Genomic DNA, 27,988 nt, shown 5'->3' with positions numbered 1-27,988 from the left:
TAGCTGTGCTGGTTTTCGTTATAGGTTATTACATATACATCGAAGCATCCAATACCTACAGTGGAGCACATGCTAGGCTGATCAGCCCGACTTACCAGCCCTCCCCGGGCGTGGTGTGCCTCAACTTCTGGTAGTTGGAAAATGTCTCTTTTTAAGAAAAAAAACGCATATCTCATAGAAATGTTTACAGTATATCAAACAACTGTTCATTTTGGCGAAAAGAATTCCTGGGGGTAAAGGACAAAATTTCTATACCAACCCATGGCTATTTAATCCGTTTCAATATTCAAAGTTAGTCAATTTTTTTTGTTTGTTTGTTTTTTGGGTTTTTATTTTCTTTAATTTAAATTTTTATTTATTTATTTATTTTTTGCAATAACCTCTTAAACGTACACCTAATGGGTTTGAAAAATCCCCAAATGCTTATTTTTGCCATCCACAGCTTCTTATAAAATACAAGCACTTCAAAAACAGTTTTACCCCTTACATATTTTTTCTGGAGCCTGCCTGATGTTTATGTTTTCATCGAAGTTTAGGAAGCTGGTTGCCAGTAATAGTGATTGGCCGTCATTTGAAACTAAATCAACCTTTACAATTTCATTCAAGAGGAATAGGTAAATGAATCGCGCTTGCAAGAAAATCCATTTTGGGGAAAATCCATTTTTGCGGCTGGGAACATGAAAATCTCAGGGAGTTGCCCTTTAAGAAATTATTACGTAGATATAGCCATCTATGGAGGTCACGTGATCTGATTCCAGGATAATCGCGGAGAGCCGTTTTAGTGGTAAAATAGAATTAATTGTATTTTATTAGATGTTTACAATGTACTTGTTGTGAAATATGAAGCCATACAAAGAGTTGTTATCCCTTTAGCATATTTTCGTCGTAATTTCATTTTGGAAAACGTTTAAGAAAGATTTGTACAAATCTGTCTGAACTTTAGGAATATTGCCTCGCGTGACAGTGTAATTCATTGATTATTTCTTAGCATGTGATTGTTTCTACTTTTTACTTTGAGTTTTGTATCTTTTTGGTGTCTTTTTATCAGGTACCATATGTATGGGCAAACTATTGGAGCCCTCGCTGTGAAAGTCAAACGATCGGGAAGTTCCAGTGAGGAGACAATATGGATGTTACGGGGAAACCAATATAACGGGTAAACGGAAAATGAGATTGTCCGGAAAATGCTAAAATATATTGTGAATGTTTAAATGGTAATAACAACTGCTAAGTGGTGAGCTACATGTTAGATACATGACCCACGTTTGAGAAGTGGAATTATATTCGGTGATTGCAAGTGACACTTTATGAAAAACAGAGAAAAACAAAATGTTAAAAAATACAGAATTCAGTTTTTGTATATTTCCCTTCCTTTTCATGACTAAAACGTTAATTATTTTTCTCGTGTGACACCTTTGTGACTGCATAACGTTTTTTTTTTTTTTTTTTTTTTTTCAATTAAAGCAAAAGATTTATCAATGTATCGAATTGAATAGACTTCGTAATATACGTTTAATTATCATAAACGACGCCATTTAGATGGAACGAGGCAAGCGTTCGGTTGAAAAGCCAGGGGCCATTTAATGTGATCTTCGAAGCCACAAGGGGCTCGTCATTTACGGGTGACATAGCCATAGATGATGTGACAATTTCTCGTTGTGGTAAGTCAAACCATTTACCATATTTATACCATATATTTATATTTAAACCATATATATACAGCATTGGTCAAAAAGGTTGTCCCACCCCCATTTCCATGTACTTTTATTTACAAATGATCACCTCACAGCTGTAAATTGTTAGAAATAGTGCTTTTTATTACAGATACCGTGTCTAACATGATTAATGGTTTAAAAAAAACAAAATAGTCGCGAAAATATACATATTTTATACCATTTAGTCAAATTTATAAGAGGTACCCCCTCAAATCCACTGTTTCACTGTGACTTCTGCAGATGTAAAGAAATGTCTATAAAATTGAAAAGACGCCATCAAATGTCCCTAAATTCACAGACAATTAGCATTAGGGTGTGCTCGTTAAAGATCACGTGCCTAACAGCGTGTGTGTCTACCGCGTACTGCAATTATCTCCTGTAGACGGCGCGACAAGCCTTCAACACGGGTAACAATTCTGTTATGTGGGATATTGTCCCATTCATCCTAAAGAGCGTGGCGGAATTGGTCAAGATTATTTGGGAATTGGTTCTCCTCTGCAGTGCACATTCCAATTCATGCCACAGGTGTTCAGTAGGATTAATATCAGGACCCAAAGACTGTTGGCCCATCCTCAGACCCCTGTGTTTCTGCAACAAATCGTTTGCCAGACGAGAGCTGTGAGCAAGTGCGTTGTCACAATGAAGCCAGTAGCATCCCTGAGGTCACCTCTTGCAAATGGAGTGAGATTTCTGTTGAGAATGTTACATTAAAATGCCCCTGTTACGTTTTGTTCCAAAAGGAACACTGTTCTAATACCATGGGCTTGGAATGTTCTCCAAATGCGGACTGATCTAACACCTCAGGCGATATTATCCTACACACACCCTTCCAAGAGGCATTTTTTAACATGTCTATGGACCCTCTTTGACCATCGATGAGATACAAGAAATAATTTGATTCTGCATCAAAATAGACTTCCTTCCAGTGATGGATGGCCAGGTTCAGGTGCCTGTGGGATCACTGTACGTAGCATTCTCAGCTGATATCTCATTCCATCTTCAAGAACTGACTTTGGGGTTAATTCCAGGCTTTATCATGACTGCACACTTGCTCACACCTCTCGCCTGGCAAGTGTTTGTTGAAGAAACACAATGCTCTAAGGATGGAACCACCATCTTTGAGCCCTGATATTAAACTTACTAATCAACTGTGACATGAATTGGAGTGTGCAATGCAAAGGAGAACCAACCCCATAAAAACGTGAACCAACTCCCCCAACTTGTTTAAAAAGAATGGGACAAATAATCCACAAAACAGAACTGTTACCCGTGTTGGAGGCTTGTCGCGCCGTCTACAGGGGATAATTGCAGTACGCGGTAGACGCACACGCTGTTAGGCACGTGACCTTTAACGAGCACACCCTAATGCTAATTGTCTGTGAATTTGGGGACATTTGATAGCGTCTTTTCAATTTTACAGACATTTCTTTACATCTGTAGAAGTCACAGTGAAACAGTGGATTTGAGGGGGTACCTCTTATAAATTTGACTAAATGGTATTAAATATGTATATTTTTACCTCTATTTTGTATTTTTTTAAACCATTAATCATGTTAGACACGGTATCTGTAATAAAAAGCACTATTTCTAACAATTTACAGCTGTGAGGTGATCATTTGTAATTAAAAGTACATGGAAATGGGGGTGGGACAACCTTTTTGACCAATGCTGTATGTTGATTTTCCCTTTTCTTTTTTCTTCATTCCTCTTTGCCATTTTTTTTTTTTTTTTTTTTTTTTTTTTTTTGTCCTCCTTTTTCGCTGATTTGTATCTTTTGGCGCATAGATTTATTGTTCACGCACACGGTAAGTCAAAATCGGAATCCCTTAACAACAAAAATCCCCCCCTGAACTGTTTAATCATTTCAAACAAGATGCGTATGTTTCAGAGGAAACCAAGGAACCGTGGGTCCGTCTTGTAGAGGGGCGCCACCCTGCGGAGGGTAGAGTTGAGGTGTATTACCAGGGCCAGTGGGGGACAGTGTGTGACGACAACTTTGGCTACAGTGATGCGCGCGCAATTTGTGGCATGATGGGATATAGGTTTGTAACCCTAAATAACCAACTTTGTTCCTTGAACGTGTTCATCTACGTGTATAAATTATCGATATGGCTAAATAAAAAGATGTAATTTTTTTTAAACAGGCTATATAAATAAAATCGCTTTAGCTCAAAGAAGTCATGGCCATATTCAGGTATCTATATTTGGTTTCAGAGAGTCGGAGGTCCAGGCCTACCAAAACGCCAGGTTTGGTCCAGGATCTGGCCCTATCTGGCTGGACGACCTGAACTGCACCGGTCACGAGAACAGCTTGGTCCACTGTCCGGGGGCTGAATGGGGTCGCCATAATTGCGGTCATCACGAGGACGGCAGCGTCTCTTGTGACGTGAACGCAAGTGCCAATGCGACATCTTCCGGCAGATGGAACACCACGGATAGTCCTTACTGGCACCGGACTTCTCAGAGATGGCCGTACTGGGGGATGACCACCCAGAGACCCAGCTACTACTGCCCCAACGGTTACTATTAAGTCCCTCTTTAATAACCCATTCAGAATAGGGGAAGTAGTCAGAGGGTCAAATATGGCCGACCCACTTGAATACTTCCTCACGGGATATCTATTGAGTGTGTATTAGCGGATTAGGCGGCAAGCTTTGTAGTAGGTCGCTATATTTGACCTATTAGTTCGTTCTCTATTCTGAATGGGACCTAAGAGGCCATTCAGAAAAGAAGACCCGAGGATTCTCTGATCCACGGATCAAATATGGTGGACCCTACATGAACGAATAGCCGACTAATCCGCTGATAGTCTCTCCGCTTCCACACGCGCCGTCCTTGCAGGGGTCTAGTGATTAGACCTCGGAGTTGTGATTTAATCCGTGTAATGGCGCGTGTGGATCAGAAAATCCTCAGATCTTCTATTCTGAATGGATTGTTAGATGTTCTTTAGCTTAAATCTGATACATTGTGCCTTACTTCATTTTGATAATTTTAATTAAAACTGGTTAAAACCAGTAAGCATAAACGTTAAGACTCAATATGAATAACATTTTAAGGTAAAAGTTACGCCTTTTCCCTTAAACTTATGGGTTATATCTCCTCGTAGTTCAGTAACTGGACATATCAAGTGATTTCATAAGGTATTTAAGGCATTTTTCATGAATATAGGTTTAAAGCAATTGCAAATATTCTGCTGTTGCAACATTTTCATAAAAAATCATGTAAATTCATGGTGTATGAAGTACAAACGATTCCAACATATCTTTTTAATTACCACTAATTTTTTGAGGTCCTTAATGTAACTCTCCACACATTCTCACTCAGATCCCTGCTCAAGTTCCCCGTGTTACAATGGAGGCACGTGTTGGTCCACCAGGAACACCTACTATAACAGGTACAGGTTCTACTGCCAGTGCCCCACTGGGACATCAGGGAAATACTGTGAGAGCTACATAGGTGATTGGCGTCTCCCTCTCGTCCTTCTCTCTCTCTCTCTCTCTCTCTCTCTCTCTCTCTGCTTGGGTATTTTGATATTTGACAAAGCCTCTTCCATTTTGGTTCATGAATATAAATAACGATTCTTGGTAAACCCACCATAACCGTAAGCCCAGGTCAATGTATGGACGCATTCATGTTTAAAAGATGTGCCAATGACCCAATTTCAGTTCTGATCAACTTTATTCCAGGGTGGCCACAATATGCTACAACACAGAGCTGGTATCAAGGTTGGTCTGTTTTAACTCAAGTTTTACATATTATTATCCATCTTTCATTATGTCTGGCCCGTGTTAATTTTAACGTTAAGCGGAGAGACCTGTTTTCTCTTCACTGTGGTGGTAACTTAAGCATACGTTCATCCCAAGTTTCTGTTCCATGTAAAATTAAAGGCCACGAGATGAGTTGTGTCTTAGACAAACGGTTGTTTATTGAACGAAATTCATGCCAAAGTATTTATTTCAATATCATTAATTATTTGAAAGAGAGGAATTGTTTAGTAATGGATATTGGTGGTTACCAGTGCACAGTGCAATCTGTAATATTTGTAGCACTAAGGTAAAATATTTTATGAAGTTTTTCTTAATATTTATTGATTATTACTCAGTTCAGTAATAAACATTTGTATATATATGTTTAGGCATTCGCCTTGTCGGGGGTAAAACACCTTACGAGGGACGCGTAGAAGTTTACCATAATGGAGAATGGGGTACAATCTGTGACGACAACTTTGATGTTAACGACGCTCGTGTTATTTGCAGAATGCTAGGTTACGGGTAAGTGGTGAGACCAACTAAAAAAATTCTATATCCTGCCTCATTAACAGAAGGGTGGACCCGCACTTTGCAACCGCACGCATTTTACAACCGCATTTTGTCACTGACGTGTTTATCGATCCAGGAGGTTTCATGTTCCTAACTCCGATGGTGTGTGGAAAGACAGCAGAAAGAACGATGTACAATATAGAATCACCACCCCCAGGAACGACCACATTCCCAAGTTGAAAAAAAAGTACTTAAGTCCACGTGCGCATTGTTAATGATAGGTTAATCAACCCTCGACGTTTGGACTTCTTAACTCTAGTGGTTTAATGGTACTTGCAGATGTTTCAATATGCTGCAAATTTCTGTTGAAATAGGTATAACATGTCGTACCTGTATTCCTGATCTACCCTGAAGTGCCATATCCAACTTGATCGTTCGTTAAAAGATGCCGTATTTTAAAGAAATATTTGTGCTTTGCCTTTTGTTTCTGTTATAGTTTAGTAGTCATACATGAAAGTTTAACGGTGACCTCTGACCTCTTTTTATTTATTTTGAAGAACTTCTAGCGTAGCCGCCTACCAAGGTGGTCGTTTTGGACAGGGCTACGGTAGAATATGGCTGGATGATCTCCGCTGCAGAGGATATGAACATGACGTCACTTCCTGTAGTCACGCGGGTTGGGGACGTCATAACTGCGGTCACCAGGAAGACGCCAGTGTCTCGTGCAGTGCAGGCGGCACTTTGACCACAAGGAAACCATGGGGCTATGAAATGAGTAAGGGTTTACTCAATGCACATTGTTCATTTTCAAATGTATATAATCTAGCAATGAAAGGTTGTACGTTTATTTCAAGCTTCGGGAACGTTGCATTTCTGGGCTAGGCCTAATTACTCTACTTAGCGCGTGCCTGTTTTAGCCATCAAAACGTTCACTGTAAGACAAGTTTTTATGTGAAAGGTTTTTGCACAATAATAGTACATGCAGCAGTGGACTTGCTCAAGTAACGGATGATGTATGTCATTTCATATGTTTTTTACTGTCACCATAGCAACCCAACAGGCGTCATGCCGGTACAGTCCTTGTCGTAATGGAGGTACTTGTGTGGATTACGGCAATGGATTCTACCATTGCTACTGCCCACCAAAAACGTCAGGAAGGAACTGTGAATACATAGGTAATATGAAACGATCGTCATGGTAACTTCTATGCCCGGTGTGCACAGGGTTATGGATTCCCTGAAACAGATATTTATTTGAAACTCAACCGATTAGAATTCTTTATGAAAGAGTCTTGTAAATTTTTATCAAAGGGAAACACATTTAACCATAAAATATTTTGTCAAAAGTGTTGCCGTTGGTAGATAGCTAGTTTTCCATATACAGACTTGACATTTAATATGGAATATTTCAGTTTCGAAGGTATGCTTAGGTTAAAATTCGTTCTTTTTTCAAAAAACTCCGATCTCATATAAGATTTGTGAATGGAGAAGTGTGTAGTCAGGTGTGTCGCTACCAATTAACTGACTTCCATGTCTGTTGCGCTGCTACATTATGTAATATGCGGTGATTTAATTGGGTAGTGTTCCTTTGGGCTGGTCAATGTTTGGCTTAGGTAAATCTTGGTTCTGTCAAAAAAGTATCTGTATGTCGGCAACTATTCCATAGAAGAATTTGAAATTTTGCATGCAAGCGGTCAGTTTTGCAGTGCGTAAAATGAGCTAAGGAGTGCTTTACAAATTTGTAAATCTGTGGCAGAATGGCGCGAAAAAGACAGACATTACCAGACAGATTACAGCGCCTAACGGAATGGTCCGCACAGTTTTATAGAGTAATGCCCAGACTGATGTAACTACACAGTGGTCACACCCAATGCATCGAAATCTTATCTCCAGGGTACAGGACGCACTGTCTTTCGGGATACACTGCTGCAACTAAACAAAAGCCACCCAGCCTGTTCAGAACGACGGGGTGAATCGCCACCAAAATGCGTTTTTCAAGGCCCTTAACGAACACCAAACTGGTTTTAGCAGGTTAGAATACTAGACGACCTGCGAGGTACCCACTGTAAACAGCAAAACATCGTCGTCTGTTTCTTTAATGAATTGGGGGTCATGACCGTTTCTGGGTAGAACACTGAAACCGCGTAGTTTTCTTTATTGAGTTCAGATTTCACCTGTACCTCCCAGCTAGTCAAAACAAAGTTTACAGCCATCCAGAAGAGGCCTACGACGAAGCATGTACCGCGTGTAAAGTGACAAGGGTCATTGACAGCGTCAGTATTTGGAGTGGATACCACATTGGTGCCAAAACACCAATGGTAGTCATTGACGAAAACCTGAACCAGATCAAATAAAGGAATAATCTGGGAACCACTTGATTATCATTTGATAGGGGGCACCTTAGGAACAATTTTAGGTTGCACGGTCAGATTGCCGGTTCACACAGAGCACTTTTAATAGCTGATAACTAACAGAACCAAGGGAATGAGCAGCTACCCTGGTCATCAAAATCGCCACATTTGAACCGCATAGACAATGTGTGGGTAAGCCACTACTCGCCGAATCAACTGCTTACATGCCGTACATCAAAACTGGACCAAATTGGACAATTTTGGACCGATGCCTGGAATAATATTCCAGATTGAACTCTGAAAACTTTTTCCAAGGAATGCCTTGCCGCTTGAGAGGCCTGGTAACAGACAGAAGAGGCCAGGCGTAACAGCGACCGTTACTATGACTAGGCACTGACATGAGGGTCCATTGTGTAGCGTATAACTCTTTTACAGACGATAATTTGGAAAATATAGAGATCCAAAATATCTCTTTTAATGGATGTCGTATGACATAGAATAGGCAATGCATTTCTGTTTGCCTCACTGTCGAATTCAACCAATGAGCTGATGTCAGCATGACATCAAAGACATAATTTAAAGTTATTAAAACACGATTTTAATCCTTATTTTCATTTATCAGTCAGTAAAATAGGAAAAAAACTGATGAAAAATGACTTGGAAAAAATATTCCATATTAAATGTCAAGTCTGTATGAACAAAACATATCCATTCTGGCTTATAAAACGCATGCATTAGTCACTTACATTTATTTTAAACGAACAAATCAACGTAAAATATGAATGCATATGAAAACGAATGCTCTGTTTACGTAAATGAAGACTTATTATATTCGTTGCTAGGAGAGTGTACAGTGAACCCGTGTATGAATGGAGGGACGTGCAGGAACGTCAACTATCCCCCGTACTACTACTGTATGTGCCCGAGATATTACTCAGGACAGAAGTGCGAATCATATTCAGGTGTGGCTAAATGAAATAGATTATTTACTGTCTGGTCTGTAAAACAGTAAATTGTTTCTAGAGAGAGAAAATGTTTTAAACGATGACGTCATTTGATGATGGATCTCATGCACATGTCTAAAATTACGTTTAATGGTCGCTTTAGAAGCAACCAACCTTTTGCCATCATTATTCATCATTAGTCTTGTAATTGAAATTCTTACTTGTCTTAAGATAGTCTTCTGTCATTCAATCACGGTCAATATGTTTGTGTTCGTTTTTGTGATTTGTCAGCGATTTTTATGCGGTGTTTTACTACACGTGTGTGTGCGCTTGTTCTTTCGGAAAATTATGTCTATATGATATACTTCCATGTTCTTATTAAAGTAAAACAAGACACTCTTCGTAAAAATCACTCGTGTTTCTTTTCTCATCATATTAGACCCATGTCGCTACTTGACCTGTTACAATGGTGGCAGCTGCGTTCGTCGGTGGGATAGTTTTGCCACGTGCCAGTGTTATGGGCCATACACAGGAAGACAGTGTGAATACAGAATGGAGGGGGGCTTCACCGCTGAAAGAGGTAAGCTTATGAAATGACCTTCAGACATGTCCTCAGCTGTCAGAAATGAGGCAGGTGTCCGACAAAGCGAATTGAAGTTGCCGTGCAAAATGTCAAATGTCGCCAGTAGTTTTGTAAAAAAAATTCCGTTGAGCACAAAGAATATTTCAAATTTTCAAAATGGATTTGAAGAGCATGCTTTTATCAATAGTGTAACTGTAGGCAAAAAATGTTTTTGTTACATTAAATGTTACGTTGAATGTATACTTCAGAAGTTCTGCAAAATAATAAAATAGCCTTACACAGGGAGGGCGCTTATCCATATAATTCTTGTTTAGAAAAGATATCGCTTTATTTATATTCAAAACAACAGCAAATATTGGTGTCATTATCTTCCATGTACTTTACCAACCATTCTAAATGGTATTATTTCACAGGCAAAGGCGTCACATATTCCTGGGAGTAAGGACTGCACTGACCCCAGAACTGAAGTCGCAACACCCACCAGGACATAATGGCGAAGAACTGGACCGATTAATTGGACTTACAGCAAACTAATCTTGTATGGAACTGCAGAGTGGATAATCCTTGTAGCTAGACTGGGGAGATCCCTAACCTGCCTCTATCGTTATAGATTCCTTTACATGTAGCACTCGGCGACACTATGGCGGATTCACTTTGCTTTTAAGTGAAATAAAAAGCTGTTTTATTAAATCTAATGAAACACAATCATAGAAATGCCCGATAAAATTGCTTAAATGGCTTAAAGTGGGAATATTGGAGATAATAATGTAATTTGCTGTGAAGGGACAGATTTTATTGGTCAGATTTAGGGATGATAACATGCTTTTCTCAAAAGACTTTTCAAACCGAAATTTAACAGACTTCGTATGATTACTGTGTAATGTGGCTTCATTTTGTGGGCTTTTATAAATAAATGCATTTCATTTTAAAATATTTCATTTAGAACCGTTTTGATTTAAAAAGGAAAGGTAAAACCTGAAAGCCGCGCTTTACCAAACAGCACATTAGACAGGCATGCGAAGACGAATGTTAACACAAAATGGTTCCAATGCGTTTTTTCTTAAATAACTCTATGCATACCAGTGATATATTTGTGTACCTTTTTTCTGTTGCAATATGTTAAAGGGATAATAACTCCTCGTATGAGATCTATATTTCACAATAAAAACATTGTGAATAACTTATAGAAAAATAATATATTCTGTTTTACCACAAAAACGGCAGTTATAGCTATTATTATGATATCTGAGCTTGTCTTTAGACCACGTGACCTCCATTGATGGCTATACTCTGTTAAAATCTCTTAAGAGATTTTAACAAAAAACCAAACTTTTTAGAAAAAAACCAGGGACTAATTTTTAATGTAAAAATGGATTCATTAACCATTGGTAAGTATGGGGAAATTGTTGTTTACTCCAGGCAAATTCATTTTTTTGCCGAAACAAAGAGTTATTATCCCTTTAAGGACGTTGATACCGTCTCCATTTATTGTTGCGTATTCTCTCTCTCTCTCCCCCTGCCCTTTGCTCAACAATTTTCGTTTACTTTACTAAAAACACACTGGTGCTCAACATTTGTTTCCTGTAGAAACACAGAGAAAGGTCTAATTTTAAATAAATCCATCTCCCCTTATAGCAATGTTAATATTCAAAGACTCATAGAACAGTCTCAGAACTAAGTTCCGAACACGCGATATTCGAGCCACGCCACGCCGAGCCACCGAGCCCCAGTTCCGAACATTACCGAGGAACGGAACAAGCCGAGGAGTTCCGAATGCCATCGTCTTTTTCCGTCTGTCTACTTTTCGTTCACTGCCTATTCTTCCGGCAGCGGTGTCCGTTTGTACTCTGGCCTGCAGACTAAATACGCAACACTTATTCCTGCAGCCACCATAACCAAGCAAATGAGGTTCACCAGGATTGTCTCTACGCCCATTTTGCTGTAGTCTTTCCTGAAAACGTGCAACACAATACAATGGGAAATAATGCCATGACTTGAACTTTTTTGAAACAATATAATTGACGTCAAGTAGTCCGACCATCTCCAGCCCAGCAGTCACCCAGACATTATACTTAACGTATGTTTCACAAAATATACTGCAAGGTGGGAAACTATATTTTAAGATGTGACTGATGACGTGTTTTAACTTCCTTAGATCAACATTTCTGTGTTTAGCTTTTACGTACATGTATCATATATTTTCCTTCCTTTCACATTTATATTATTTATGGACATTATAGAACTACTACAAAATATTTGCAAAAGTCAATTTTTCAATGTAGTCCTACTCCAGCTTCTGGTACCTGTAGCCCTACAAATTGTGATTAATAGAGCTTTCACCAAACGTACATTTTGGCTTCCGAGACCCCGAACAACAAAGCAGCATATACAAGCCATTACAACACCTAGTGTAGATAGCCATCAATTACTTACACACTAAATATAATTTTCTCTACCATTCCCATAAGTGAGGCGGCTATAGCTAACCCATAAACGGCAACGCCCCAATACCGATGTAGAGGCATCAACATCTCGCGGGCATTCTGGCCCAACTTGGGATACATAAAAGCCACGAAGCCAAATATATACTGAAAATAAAGAGTGATATATTGGTTTTCGCTGCCTCATGTTAGAAGATGGCATAAATGATGGCATAAATGAAATATCTCTTTTAACGTGACTGAAAGAGTTTTTACCCCAGTGAAAACTTCGTCTTTCGTTCATGGACGCAACGTAGCATTTAAATACTTATCATGCATGTAATTTTGATAATGGCAACTCTACAAGGAAGTTCCAAAGTTGTGCATGACCACAGCACATAAAATAGTTCATTAAGCACTAATTATGCAGTTCCAAAGTAATTATGCATGTATATCCACATGTGTCCTTATACACAGTTGACATCCTATATCTCCTGACTACAATGACATTAATGTTCTCTTAGTTATAGTTTAGACAAAGTAGACAAGGCCTTTTTCAGTACCAGCACAGCACACAATAGCATACATAATTAATACTCATACATGTTAGTGTATAAGAACTGGCCTGCTAGGGGAGCAGACAGAAGAATAATAAAGGATCTTAACCGAGGAGGTCTCCTGTTATTTACTGATTGTGACACTGGTGGAGACCTGTGGCTAATCCTGTGAGATATGTCTAAGACCCTAGTGCCAGGACGACCAGGTACTAGATCACAGTCAGGACAGGGAGACTCCTCGGGGAGACATACATCAGAAGACCCAGCCCATGAAGTACCAGGACCTTCCAGAGTGATCCCCAGCAGCCCCCTCACTGCTCCAGGTACCCTGGAGCCCCAGACGCCTCCACAGCAGAGCGAAACGTCCCCAGGTCAGCAGCAGCAGGCAGACCCTCAACCTCCACAGCAGGGAGAGACATCCCCAGATCACCAACAGACAGCCCCTCTGCCTCCACAGCAGGCCCCCCAGACGGACCAGCCAGCCACCCCGCTCCAGCCGGCCATGCAGCAACCACAGCAGCAGCACCAGCAGCAACAGGCGGCCCCGGTCCAATTGATGCAGCCAGCGCCAGTGGTAATGTACTCAGTACCTCCTCACCTAACCCCAATTCCTTTCTCAGGGAAAAGGGGCGAACGTGCAAGAGACTGGATACTCAAATATGAACAGTATTGCAACTATGTAAATTTTTCTGACCAGCAGAGAATGATCAATTTACCGTTTTTACTGCAAGATAATGCAAGTTTATGGTATAAATCGTTAGAATCAACTGCAAATAGTTTTAATGATCTGAAAGCATTGTTTTTAAATAGATATGGGCTATCCCAATCTGAATTACGAGAAAAGAAAGCACAATTTTACAATCAAACACAAGGCACAGACAATGTGCAAGATTTTCTAGCAAAAGTCATTACCTTAGGTCGTGATTTAGATTTACATAATTCACAAATCATTGATGCTGTTATTAATGGGCTTAACCCTGCCATTAAACAGGTTGTGATTTTGGAAAATCCACAATCTTTAAGTGACCTCACTGACACAGCTGTTAGGGCTGAATCTGCAACTTGGAATTCTTTAGCATCAGTAGCGTCAGTTACACCAGCAGATGTGAACAAAATGGTAGCTGATGCCATACAATTAAACATGGCAACTTTAGTGTCTCAGATGCAAGCTGTTTTGTCCCCACAGATTAATGCACTTCACCCTACACACAACAAAAGGGTTCACTTTCAAGAATCAGGCTAACCGAGGAGGTCTCCTGTTATTTACTGATTGTGACATACTTAAAATGTTAAACGAGTATTGATTTCAAAAGGAATTATTATTTGACTACACCCACCCATCCACCAGCAAAGCAATCTTACCCCCAGTAAGCACTACCCCCCCCCCCCCCTTACGACTACCAGCAGAACAATGATAATAGTATTAATAAAAAAGAGATTTAACGCTGGGGCCATCGAAATTGCTAGTTCTTAAGTGTGTAAAGTTATGTCAAACGTCAGAGAGAGAGAGAGAGAGAAAGAGAGAGAGTAAGAGAGACCACGGTATTTACCTGTAACCCAAACAGTATAATGGTCGCTAGACCCAGCCAGCTGTGAATACTGTACAGGTTGGCAATCTTGTACTGGACCAGGTTGTGGGAGTCAAAGACCGCCTTCAACCCCACTATGATGAAGATCACGGCAATGGCCTGCACGGAGGCATGGAGCACTTTAACGTAGATCTTCTTTTGATTTCGGAACACCCTGTACACCAGAATACCTGGGATAGAGGGTTGATACAGACACAGGATCAGTTTTGTTGAATTCATAATATTATTCAGGTTGATTTTCAGTGCGCTATTGCACGACTGAAATACCCGGGCCGTCATCTTCAAATGTAAAGCCTGGTGCAGGCATCGCCGATTATGGTCCACCAATTTACTTTATTTTCAGTCCATTCAATGATTGATCATGAATGAGCTCTCTGTTGGACAGTCATGATTTATTGCAAAGGCATTAAGACTGCCAATTTATAGTGAACTAGTATCTTGTAAACTTGCAATTGTTTCCCATACAACGGCGGGTTCCGGTGCTATGGCAAAGCAATCGTTTTAAAACCTCATGATCATTCAGTGATAATGAGAGTCAAAATTACCGTTACAAAATAGCTGCGTGAATTATTAATGAATAATTATTCAAATGATTTCAGCAGTAGGTAATTAAAAGGTTTTTAATTCTTATATGTTTAGACAGCATAAATGTACACAAGACGTCTAATTGTACCACCGATGGCATGGTTCAGGGATTTTACGATCTCAAAACGGATATTTCTCGAACATAATTGTACTGCACCTGTTGGTTGCCATTTTGGATTTCCTCTAATTCGAGGAGATTTTATTCCGACCAAAGGGCTAAATGTGTCTCAAAACTGACAAAAATGGCGACTTACCCTCTCCATACAGAAATATCAGCCCTATCACCGAGAAGATGGAGTGGAAGTTCATCTCTAACCGGGGATTTTCCGTCCACGCGAACCCCTTTTGGAATATGTAAAGCCACAACCCCAGCATAACTACGAGTGCCACTCCCAGAACTTGAGACAAGGTGAAGACGAGCCAGAAACAGATGAACGAGGACGCTGGCGGCCGGGAATTGAGTTCTGGGCTGTAGTCCATTCTGACGGATGTGGGTCCGAGAATGATTTCTCTGAAATGATGCAGGTAAACAAGGCTTGAGGTGGTTGTAATTTAGTTAATTGTCCATCGAGAAATATAGAAACTATTAATAAAAATATATAGAGGGGTAAAATATTCTTATTTCTCAGCTCAGGCGTTCTTTTTACATGTATGTTCAATGTCTACAGACCTCCTGATTACGAGAAGCTCACCATAACAATTAAGAAGCCAAGGTAATCTCTCCATTGTATCACCCGCCGCCTAGAATGGCATATATCACAAAAAAAAAAAACATGTACCAAATATATGTGTACAAGTTCTTTTCTGATATACTGTCATCAATCTATTTTTCAACAGACTCATTCAGAACCAAGAAAAAAGACGCGCAAAAATAAACGGGCTTCCTGAGGTTAAGCATCGCGATCAAGTGACCTGCCTAAAGAGGATATACTAAATTATATATACCTAACATGACTAGGAACATACCTCCCCCCCCCCCCCCCCCCACACACACACACATACACCAACTCGGTCCTTAAACAATACCAACGCATGCACCATTGGCCCAGTAAGCATGAGAAGAGGACAGTTAATCTAATGATGAACCGCCTGTGAGTGATGACCTAACACAAATACTTACACCATTACCCAGTTTATGTCTCCTTGATCTAAGCCGATTTAAGTAATAAGACATATGGTGTTCGAAATTTGGCCGATGACGGCCACATTTATTGAAGGTCCTATTAATAAAATGAAATGAATCGGATTAGTGATAAACATCGAATAGTAGAGCTGACTGCATCAGATGCAGGGAAATTGCTGACCACGTGCATTTTATTCATTTAAAAATATATATTTCAACATTGACTCAAAAGCCATCCACTATAATCAATCTATTTTTTCAGCATGTTTCACCCAGCTTACCCTCATATATATGCTGGTACTTTAAAACGCCACGTGGGTAGCCGATGCTAATGCAGACAGAAGGCGTGTTTACACTGAAGATAGCTCTGCCCTGCTCGGTTCAACGATTCTCCGCGTGCAGCTCCCTCGTTTCATAATTTGCACAGATGTATGTATTGCGTACGGTGTATCTGAATTCCAAGTTCACAATTACTGTCAATAGCTATTGTTCATGGCCGTGCATATGAATGAATTAAATTGATTAATAGAGCTACCTGATGCTGACCCTCAAAGTTGGCCGCGAGTGAAATCTGGGGCCATGTCCATTACTATGCGTAGTGGCACATAAATTTACCGGGACGAAACACAGGGATGGTTGTTCTTAATCTTGCCTTCAAAGAGAAAACAATGGTAGCCGCCGTGAGACTCGACATTACATTAAAAACGAAATATTGGCTATATGTTCTCATGTGCATTAACCGTATTCGTTGTTTTTGTGTTATTTTTGTTGTTACGTCTCTCTTTTAATGTGTGTGTGTGTGTGTGTGTGTGTGCGCGTACCAAAACTCTTCAAATTATTTTATGGGTCATGCAGAATGATTTAACCGTTCACTTCAGCCTTAAAAACTAAAAAAAAATAATTATAAACCTAAAATAAAAAGTAACTGGCGTAGATTGTTCCGAAATGAAATTTTCAAAATGGCCCCGATCTTATGAGCACGTATTCCGCTTAGAATATGCATTGTATTTTGATTTTAAAACATAAATATTGGAAAATACAACATTAAACACATATAAAAATTATCAGGGAAGAGTACAGTTAACCTCATAGAGTTGGGAAAGCTTCCTGCGATCCTGAATCGTCTCTTATGCGTTACTCGCTATAAAGTGGGAAAAGGACATAGCTAATTTAATTATTCTCATTTAACATTCATGTGACCGAGTCATAACGTCATCAATGGGAATTTCCACTATGCACGCTAAGTCCCTGGGCCGTATCCGAATGGGGAAACGAAAGTTCTACACGCTAGCTGTGGTACCGGTTTCGTTGTCGCGCGTGTCTGAATGATCGAAACAGGATTGGGTCATACATGCAACACCTGTGAGCACACGATAAGAAGGCAAGATTTCCTTACACTTTGTTTTTTATAAAAAGCTGAGTGAATTCCATGTATTTATATCCCGAAGTTGAACGATTTGTTGTGTTTACGTGTATGGGGAATCATACACTGTACTGAAGTTGCAAACGGAAACGATGGTAACTCACAATAACCCATTTTCTTCACTCAACAGAATTTGAGATAAAAAACAATTTATGTATTTCTCTTGTGCATCTGCAGTAAATGATCCCTGAGATTTCCAAAGAAACATAATACTATTCTGAGCGCATTCCTTGCCATAATGTACAGCTGCAAAACAAACTGGTTTGTCTGTTTCCCAGATTAAAGCGCTGTTTTAGAATCGTTTTTGGCTAAGAATTTTAAAAAAATTAAAATACAGAGCAATGTTTGGAAAAACAAAATTGTTTGTAATAATAAAACAAATCCATCCCCTTTCACATGAAGCACCCCCATTGCAATCCAACACATAGCAATATTTGATCAACCATCAACACACAAAAATGCTGAACTTTACCTGCCGCCCTTGGCGCCACTAATGAAAGGTTGATTTCTCATTGCATCTCTTATAATCCGATAGCGGGGGTGGCGTTAATCAGGGGCGTCACGTGAGGAGCCGACCCATCCCGGTGTAACGAAACTGAAGGCCCGTGTAATACAAAGTCTGCCCTCCATTTAGTTATAATGGTTTGGGTTGGCCTGACCTTAGCGGGTCAGAATCCAGTATACAGCTTACCTGTACATCGGTGACTCTCTGGACCATCAAGAGGAGCTGCTTTGTTTTTCTGATCCCTACCCTCACGTACGACGGGCATATCGTGGGTTGCTTATACTGCAAGGCCCAGCTCCATAAATAAATAAAAAATAAATAAATAAATAAATAAATAAATAAATAAAAGTAGCTGTACGTTGAATATATCTATATGACAGAAACTACAATTAAGAGAATTAATTGTATTTATGTAGCAAATGGTTTGTTTTAGTGGTGCTATTAACTTTTTGGTAATACATCAACGTTTTGTTTGGGTCTTGTGTCTGCACGTTTTGACCTTAAGTAGTTGACCAAGACAAGGTGTTAACAGATGTCCAGGGTTAAGGAATGTCTTAGCTGCTGTGTATCAAGGCACACACAAGTATATTCTATGAAAGATGTTTTGGAGATTAATTCCATCGAGCTGCATTCAGTGAGAAGTCATTCAGCTTTGTAGCTGCGGATATATTTACCCGCAGTTTTAGCAGCTACACTGTATTATTACTTACGTTTCTTTATTGTTATTTGTACACTGGTTACCGGTCATCACTTTTGTGGTTTCAAGATTTGGGGACGACTATTTGTTACTTGGTGACTATTTTCTTCGGATTATTCAGTTTTCCCCAGCCACCAGTTTTGGTATTCAAGATTCAGCGACGGCTGTTGACGGTTATTTGTTACTTGGTGACTTTATTTTATTTGGACAATATTCACTTTTCTCCAGTCACCAGTATTTGATATTCAAGTTTCGGCGACGGCTGTTTCCTTTTACGGGATGACTTCAAGTTTTGGATCACACACAGGCTAGTATTTGTTTTCATTTCCCCCCCTTTTTTCACGTGTTCTTATCAATACATTTATAATTGTTGTGTTATGCAACTACATTTGTTACCTATTTTGTTTAGGTGTCACTCATCATGTTATTTTTGATTTTTTTTTTTCTTTTGTGTGCATCTATTTCATTTATGTTTATATTCCTATCGGGCCAGGTGTTTTTGCAGTTTTCATATTTCCTATTTCCTGGCTGTCATTGACATGCCGTAATCTATTCATATCCTATTTCCGATTGTCTCCGTGTCCGCATTACCAGGTGGAGTATTATTGGGGGTTTCTGGTCGACTAGGCGATATGCATTTTTGGAGTTTTTATGCTCTTTGTTCTGGGTGTACTTCCCAGGTTTTTAACTGTTTGCCTAGTAGTGAGAACCCTGTAGTGGTATCTGGTATACTAGGTTCTGGGTGTATTTCCCAGGTTTTTTAACTGTTTGCCTAGTAGTGAGAGCCCTTTGTGGTATCTGGTATACTAGGTTCTGGGTGTATTCCCAGGTTTTTAACTGTTTGCCTAGTAGTGAGAGCCCTTTGGTGGTATCTGGTATACTAGGTTCTGGGTGTATTTCCCAGGTTTTTAACTGTTTGCCTAGTAGTGAGAGCCCTTTGGTGGTATCTGGTATACTAGGTTCTGGGTGTATTCCCAGGTTTTTAACTGTTTGCCTAGTAGTGAGAGCCCTTTGGTGGTATCTGGTATACTAGGTTTTAATTTTTTGGGAGCTGTTATGCCCCTATTCTGGGGAGTCACCCAGCTATATGTTCGTTGCCTGGTCGGTTTTCCAGATATCCCTGTTTTTACGTGCACGGCTAAGCTGAGGCTGTTGCCTGCATGGATTTTCTCTGGCGGCGGACTAGGAGATGTTTAATTTTTTGCACTTATTATATCTATATGGCTCATGCCATATCTACCCAGGCTATTCGTTGGGTTTATGCCGGGTTTATATGTTCTCTGTACAAGTGTATATTTTATTCATATTACTTATTCCGTTTACTTACTTGAATTACCTGGCCCGGGAAATTTTTATTACTGAATTGTCTTATATATAAATGCAACTGCCTTCGGTCTTCTTAGTTTCCTTTGTTTTTATGTTACCATGCCTTCCAAGACCCCTCCCGGGTGGAGTACCGTAAGCGGTCCAGGATGTCGGTTGTCTCCAATGCGCGCTCATTATCCAGCAAACGACGATTGGCTCCTGCATCCACTGCTCCTGGTGGAAAGAAGCCGAGTCACACCGGCACAGTAATGCCGTGCGCTTCTCCTTCTCCCGACTCCTCCCTGCAAGAGACTAACGTTCAGCAGCAGATACCCTGTACCCAGTATCAGCAGACTCTCGACACTGTAAACACACGGGTCCAGCCGATGAATTTGGAAGTGATCCACTTGCCCTCGTAAAAATCGCTGATTTCCCTTTACCTTTGGACTGAATGATTTGATTCTGTAAACTTACTTACGTACGGCTTATCTATTAGAACATTAAAAAGCTCCTTATGCTAATGATTGGCGTCTTTATGATGACGCCTTTTGCAACTTACGACCAACACTACTGGTCCCGTGGGATAAGTTATCCCCGTGTTACCGTTAAAAGTGGCAACCATGAATACCCCCCCCCCCCTTTTTTACGTCCCTTTTGTCTAGGCATCTTTTTTTTTTTTGCTTTTTATAAAAGGGAGTAATACACCTTTAGTCTATGCTAATTTAGCACTGTTGCCAGTACTGGGATCCCATCCTAAAATCGATTGCCCCACATCCCACGCCCAGTTACAGACCCCGCCTACAACATTGTCTAACAACTCCAATTACCCATTCCCTGTTACAATTGGTACTTAAGGTTAGGATCCTCATCAGGTGATTTTCTCATCAATATATTTCCAAGGGTTCCTGCCTTCATTGCACCACCACTCCTAGCATTCACGCATTTCATAATCATTTCTCAGCCCGTACTCATCCTGAAGCGATTTTGGATTATATTAATCAGGTTTATCCTCTGGGCGGATTGCTGGCCAAATTTTATCTCCCTCTTCCATATTTTAATTGTTCACCATTACCCATTATTACTAAATCTGAACCTTATAATTTCCGTGTTATTCGCGACCTTTCTTATCCCCACCTGGACTCGGTTAATTCTAATATACCCAGAGTATTTTCTGTACAACTCAATATATTATACGATTATCGCCCATGTCCAACATTTCGGCCCTGGTGCTCTTTTAGCTAGGTCTGACATTCTAGATGTTTTCCGCATTTCAGCTCTTAGCCTTTTGGTTTATCATCTTCTTTGTTTCTCTTGGAATGAATTGTTTATTTTGAAACATGTCTGCCAATGGGTGCAAGTCGTTCGTGCCAAATATTTAATCACTGAGCACAGCTCTAAAATGGATGTTTAAAAAAAAAAAAAAAAAAAAAAAAAAAAAAAAAAAAAAAAATTTCATGCCTCGGCCATATCCTATATATTGGATGATTTTTCTTTCATTGGACCCCCATTTCCAATAACTGTCAAGTTAATTTACAAAATTTTCTTGCATTATGCAAAGGGAGTAAGGTTCCCATTAATGGCTTAAAAAAAAAAAAATTATTCCGACCACTTGTTCAACTAATTGCGGTGTTGAAATAGATTCGCTAGTAGGTCGTGTGCCACAGGACAAATTAGAAAAGTGTTATGTTTTAGTTCCTAGCTTTCTCAAAGGAGAATAGGTACAATTGAAAGAGTTACATCTCTTATGGGTTTTAAACTTTGCATGCTTAGGCGTAGTGCCGGGCAGGGCTTTCTTACGCCGCTAAATTCATTTAACTGTTGGTGTTAGGCGCCCCCGTCATTATATTCGACTCAATAGTGAAGCAAGAGCGGACCTAGGCATGTGGCTTCATTTTTCACATTACTTAATGGAAAATTGGTCCTGCTGCCTTCATCATGACAATCGTCAGATACCTTACACTTGTTTACAAATGCCTCGTGGTCAATAGGTTATGCGGCGGTCTTTGGCTGTCAGTGATTCTTTATGAATGGGTTGCGGTTGTTGCACTTTGGCATATCATAGTTAAAGAACCGTTTCCTATAGTTCTTGCTTTGAATTTTTCGTTATCTCAGCTGTTTGAGTCCGACAGGTACATCTCGCCCTCTCCTTTGCCAAGTGCAAGCCTTCTTCTATTATCGACGAACTTTTACGCATATGTTAGGTCCTTTATTTCAGTTTATTGATGGAACACCGGTCACTTATTCTTATGTTTCTTCGTAATTATCCAAAGCCCTTGCTTTTTCAGGATAGTTATATAGCGGTATTGTTTTTATAATTATGTGTGTGTCATGTTTCAAAAAAAAAAAAAAAAAAAAAAAAAAAAAAAAAAAAAAAATACAGGGTGGGATCACCATTTTACTGCCTTTTTTGGCTCCCTTAATTTTATTCATGGTTGCCAGTTTCTCTTCCTATCCCTCATTCACCTGTAGCTAGTTCTTCATGGGGTATATATATATATATATATATATATATTTTTTTTTTTTTTTAGTCGCACACAGGATTCAGATATAATGTCAGATGTTGTTTATCATTCCATTTTTTTTTCACAAGCACTCCTCGGTTGGCGGGGATGTGAGCTTCTCTCACATCATATGGCCTTTTATTTTCATTTGCGCCAACTTTTTGCTCCTATAGCTGTTGTGATTTCTCATATTTTTCATAATTAATCCTGGTTACATTTCATTAACATACTTTATTATTTTTATATTTAGCACTTATATAGTTTGGGGGATGTTTATTATCTCCCCAGTTTTGTAACTTTGTATCTTATTAGTTTTCGTCATTAATAAATGACAATTTCAGTCATATGGACTTATCCTACTTAATTTGGAGCAAAAACAGAGCTTCGTTGTGCTTGTGAACATTTGGCTACATAAAACTACAATTAAGAGAATTAATTGTATTTATGTAGCAAATGGTTTGTTTTAGTGGTGCTATTAACTTTTTGGTAATACATCAACGTTTTGTTTGGGTCTTGTGTCTGCACGTTTTGACCTTAAGTAGTTGACCAAGACAAGGTGTTAACAGATGTCCAGGGTTAAGGAATGTCTTAGCTGCTGTGTATCAAGGCACACACAAGTATATTCTATGAAAGATGTTTTGGAGATTAATTCCATCGAGCTGCATTCAGTGAGAAGTCATTCAGCTTTGTAGCTGCGGATATATTTACCCGCAGTTTTAGCAGCTACACTGTATTATTACTTACGTTTCTTTATTGTTATTTGTACACCCTCCACCCTCCCCTACCACCTGCCTTCATCCTTGTGGTGTTTTTAACACTTAGACTTATTACTTTCAAGCGGCACCTGTGTGACATAATTAAGGGGGGCACCTATTTGGACAGTGCCACTTTGCCTCTGGTAGGCCTGCTAATCAGAGGCATATGAGTTCAGTTATTCAGGAGACAGTTAATGCTCTCCCTCACTTTTCTCGTAAAATTCACAACATTAAGAAGTGCATTATTCAGGAGTAAAAATTTTGAGGTGATGTTTGGTAAACTTCTTCAAACCCCCCCCCCCCCCCCATATTTTTTTTTCTCTTTCCATGACTAATGAAGCAGATTTGAGCATTGGCTCAATGTAACATGGTTGTATTTATGCTTGTTAGCTATAACTCATTTGGCACATTAATTAGTCATTTCAGATTATCTGGTTATCATTTGTTTATTGATATATATCATACATGTGAGATTATTACTTTAAAACTATAGTTAGGTAAATGTACTACGCAGGGCATATGAGGCAGTACGTAGGCCAAGAGAGACAACTCTATGATTGGGCTGTCAGAGCAATGAGGAAACCTACGTCCCCGTCCTAAAAAGGTAGGGGTTGCGTAGCTCGCTCTCAGCCTAGGCCGGCTTTAGAATTTGCCTTTTGCCTTTTCTTTTCATTTGCGCCAAACATTTGCGCCAACTTTTTGCTCGTATAGCTGTTGTGATTTCTCATATTTTTCATAAGCCTTTTATTTTCATTTGCGCCAACTTTTTGCTCCTATAGCTGTTGTGATTTCTCATATTTTTCATAATTAATCCTGGTTACATTTCATTAACATACTTTATTATTTTTATATTTAGCACTTATATAGTTTGGGGGATGTTTATTATCTCCCCAGTTTTGTAACTTTGTATCTTATTAGTTTGGCCTTTTATTTTCATTTGCGCCAACTTTTTGCTCCTATAGCTGTTGTGATTTCTCATATTTTTCATAATTAATCCTGGTTACATTTCATTAACATACTTTATTATTTTTATATTTAGCACTTATATAGTTTGGGGGATGTTTATTATCTCCCCAGTTTTGTAACTTTGTATCTTATTAGTTTTCGTCATTAATAAATGACAATTTCAGTCATATGGACTTATCCTACTTAATTTGGAGCAAAAACAGAGCTTCGTTGTGCTTGTGAACATTTGGCTACATAAAAACTGTTGTCTAACTATGGGTGCAACTGGATAGACCATCGATCTAACTCTGCGGGGGATTCTCCCTAAGTGCAATCACTGTACTCGGCTTAAATATCTGACATGCCTTCTTGAGTTGGGTAATTAACTAATTAACTAACTACAGAAGGAGGCGTGTCAGAAAAATTAAGCTGATTACACTGAATGTACTTTATCAAGAATCCCCAGCAGAGTAACGTTGATCCAGTTGAAACGATGTTGGAATCTGAACGTGGTCTATGATCCAGACCCACTTTGTAGTAATTCAATAATAAAGAAAACCCATGATCTAAAGTCATGTATATTTCCTACAACGAAAAAATATTCCCTCATGACTTCCTCTAGGATCAAAGTTCACTAAATTATCGGTTGTTAAGTTGAGGTCCAATCTAGACTTTAAAAAAGGGTTTCTTTGTGAAGTTTCTTTGGTTGTCAGCCATATGGATTAATTACGTTTTCACGTGGGCAGATATACAGCCAGCTGAGAGACCCCCTTCCCTCTCCATAATGTTTAAACGGAACCATTATATTATTTGCTGATATTTCATGTCAGCGACCTGAATATAAATTACAACACTGCAGGGTTGGCAAGTTTATAATCATCTTTAAATTGAAGTTAATCACGAGAGAAGGGATTAAAATTAGAAGCAAATCTCCTCGAACCAATACGTACAAATAACAGATTGTCCACCAGGGAAAGTTTGGTAAGAAAATAAATACTAATGGCGATGCAAGAATGACAGATACGTCTCGGACTCGTGTGATACAATTTGGTGTTTGATCATTCCCATGTAATATTATTATATATTATATTATTATATTGATAGCAATTTAGTGAGACTCCCCAGGGAGAAAGGTCGATCCAATTGGATCGATCTAGGCATGGGAACCCAGTCTAACACCCCATTTCCATAGATTAGATCGACCTAACTCCCTGGGGGTTCACGCTAAATAGCTGTCAGCCGGGCGGAAACGAAAGTTAATTACCTCCTTACAGCTTGTAGTAGGCGGGACGGACATTTAAGCCGGATTATCTGAAAATAATCTAGTGAGATTCCCCGCGGGGATAGATCGATCTAAAACCTATGGGAATATAGCCTTACTCTATTGGTGTACGTACATGCACCAGTAGGAGGCAGGGCTTAACCAGACCTTTGAAAATTGTCTGCACAGATTTTCAGATTCCCTGGTAAATCTATAGTAAATGTACAGATGAGGGCAGCCTAATCTATGCATGTATATCCCAGATATTATTGCTTAGTTCTCACTAGTAATTAAATCATCACCTACAATTAAAAATATCCCTGCGATTTGATTAGCCGGTTATTTTTGAAAGTTATTTTTAATAAATTTCCAGCATATAATTTCACCCAGATCGGTATATTTATTTAACTATAGGGGCTTACTGAAACATAAACTTAGGGCACTGTACGAAGTGCAGATTATGCCTGCTTGCATGCATCGAGTTAAATCTGGGTAACGGTGCAATGCTGTGGTTTGATGTGAAATACTGATCGTGGCGGCGAATAGATTTTTCGCCTTGTTGGAGAAACAGTAATAATTCATTGGAAAGATATATATATATATATATATATATCATATATTTCAATTACACTCTAAACTAGAGGATCAGAGAGGTCATATCGCCTCCGGATATTGTGCCACCAGCTGGAGTAAGCGCATTCGTATTTAAAACCATAAAAGGGACACTACCACCGGTCTTGTGCTTGACAAGCTCTATAAAATATGCAAAAAAAAAAGGGGGAAAAAACGTAACTGTAAAAATGGTCCAATCAAGCCGATTTTCGAATTGACGAGTATTTTCCTAACATTGATCACTCCTGTTATTTTCTAGAATATAGGCCTAAGGGTTTTCCTTGAAATGTGTTACCAGTGTTGCATAAAAGCTGACAAAAGAGAAAATCTGGGGGCAACACTGGGCATATATATCTCTGTTATGAGGAGCAAGGAAAGAATGTGAAAACCGTTACGGATATGTTGTAGGACTGTACAGTAGGATGCGTAAGACCAGATGAAAACGAGGAGTTGAATAGTGACTTCCAACTGGGTATTTCTACAAGAGTGATCTTTAAACTGCGCATCCTGTTGTTGTGTGCAAGGGTGGTCTTCGCCGTTAAATGTGAGAAAATAAACCTTGCTTTGTTGATATCTGTTCTGATTAACATGAAAGTAAGTTACTAATGCAAAAGTGTGGGATAACTGTGAGTGAGAAAGCCGAGGGTTTGTGATCGTAAGTAGGTTTTTCCTCACCTCTAGTCATCTGGCTCCATTGGCTAGTTGTCAATTACTAGGAAAAGAAGTGGATGGACTAGTGTTTTGATATTCCTGTCCTTTGAGTTGAAATAGCTGAGCATGAAAAGGGGGTATGTTAACACCAGGCCCGCTTTATGATACCTTAAGTTTGAAAACTACCGGGTATGAACGACCTGGATACAGCGTTGACAGATTTTTCGGATAAGATTTCTTACCTTCCTCCTTCTCGTGACTCTTTTCTTTTACTTTCTACCTCTCTTTCTTTGGGTTGACTTCACGAGTTGACACCTCGGAAACTGGACATATTCTGCTTACGGTCCCTCTTCTGTGTTTATATCACGTGGCATGAGCCAATGGTCTCATTGGCTGGAAGGTCAAATTGATTGGCACTGGCTACCAGTAGTGCTTTGTACCTACCCCATATTGTGTAATCATCATGCTCGTTGGTGCCAGTCAGCCGGATGTGCATCTGTACAATCTTTTGCGCGCTTGTTAAAGAACGACCCCCGAATACGTTTGATTACAAACTAATTTATCTCATGCAAATGATAAATTTGTTTTTACTCCTCCTGGAAATTATACAACGTGCAGGACATACCGGTACTGGTTTCGGTTAAATCACAACTTGTGGCTGACATCCCATTTATCAAAGTACACAGGTACATTGGTGATTTTAATCAAAATTTAATTAAAATTTGTTTCCAAAATGTATCAATTCTTAAATGCCGTTCACATTGCTTCGAATGAACTTAACATACAGGCTTAAGAGTCCTTGGCATACAATGAACGAAGTCGGCCACGTGATTAAGTTGCGTCTTGGACAAACGACTGGTAGACCCCATTCCCATACCTATATCGATCTAGCGGGATCGGTCCATCTACGTGGGGATCCTCGCTAAATATCAATCAGATCTAAGATCTAATAAACGGTAGGCTATATTAGATCTTAGTTCAGATTAACTGATTACATGCTCAGTATTACGGTCTCTCTCAGCCGCCGAGTGTTGCCTACAATTAAAACTCCTAAGCTAAGGGAGATATGTCAGGCCCCTGGGTGTCTCACTTTGTTAAAAGCTGTACCAAGTCTGAATTAATTCAATTTTTAAAAACGGTTCTGGCAACCAGAAACTAGTGTCGTTTTTCAAAAACGATCCTGACGATGAGAAACCGGAATCGTTTTT

The 27,988-nt window shown here is 39.4% G+C and overlaps 3 protein-coding genes across 5 annotated transcripts; 2 read left to right on the top strand and 1 right to left on the bottom strand.

Annotated features, from left to right (window-relative positions):
- The first annotated feature begins 28 nt into the window (after window positions 1-28).
- On the top strand, window positions 29-10,782 carry LOC106170093 (scavenger receptor cysteine-rich type 1 protein M130). Its single transcript, XM_087013044.1, has 13 exons — window positions 29-130; window positions 1,049-1,156; window positions 1,540-1,661; window positions 3,604-3,757; window positions 3,930-4,234; window positions 5,040-5,171; window positions 5,402-5,440; window positions 5,851-5,986; window positions 6,532-6,749; window positions 7,024-7,149; window positions 9,167-9,286; window positions 9,708-9,848; window positions 10,265-10,782. The coding sequence occupies exons 2-13, from the start codon at window positions 1,056-1,058 to the stop codon at window positions 10,291-10,293; spliced, it is 1,623 nt and encodes a 540-aa protein (XP_086869170.1). The 5' UTR covers window positions 29-130; window positions 1,049-1,055; the 3' UTR covers window positions 10,294-10,782.
- A 168-nt stretch (window positions 10,783-10,950) lies between these two features.
- On the bottom strand, window positions 10,951-27,181 carry LOC106159745 (ferric reductase SjCytb561). 3 transcript variants are annotated; one of them, XM_087013046.1, is made up of 6 exons: window positions 27,023-27,178; window positions 18,240-18,348; window positions 15,257-15,513; window positions 14,379-14,587; window positions 12,285-12,439; window positions 10,951-11,802 (listed from the first exon to the last, which is right to left on the bottom strand). In XM_087013046.1, exons 2-6 carry the CDS (start codon window positions 18,245-18,247, stop codon window positions 11,667-11,669), a joined length of 765 nt encoding a protein of 254 aa, XP_086869172.1. In that variant the 5' UTR covers window positions 18,248-18,348; window positions 27,023-27,178; the 3' UTR covers window positions 10,951-11,666. The 3 variants fall into 3 exon arrangements, with proteins under 3 accessions (XP_086869172.1, XP_086869173.1, XP_086869171.1); XM_087013047.1 differs by lacking the exon at window positions 18,240-18,348 and having other exon boundaries at window positions 27,023-27,181; XM_087013045.1 differs by lacking the exons at window positions 18,240-18,348; window positions 27,023-27,178 and adding an exon at window positions 18,021-18,122.
- LOC147761433 (uncharacterized) lies at window positions 12,597-14,071 on the top strand. The gene is made up of 2 exons (XM_087013101.1): window positions 12,597-13,402; window positions 14,015-14,071. The coding sequence occupies exons 1-2, from the start codon at window positions 13,004-13,006 to the stop codon at window positions 14,069-14,071; spliced, it is 456 nt and encodes a 151-aa protein (XP_086869227.1). The 5' UTR covers window positions 12,597-13,003.
- Window positions 27,182-27,988: the final 807 nt, after the last annotated feature.

This window comes from Lingula anatina, chromosome 5, assembly GCF_051362555.1.
Source record: "Lingula anatina isolate TDL-2025a chromosome 5, LinAna3.0, whole genome shotgun sequence".
NCBI lineage: Eukaryota > Metazoa > Brachiopoda > Lingulata > Lingulida > Lingulidae > Lingula > Lingula anatina.
The sequence above is the reverse complement of the archived record's forward strand: the minus strand, read 5'-3'. Positions and strand labels throughout refer to the sequence as shown.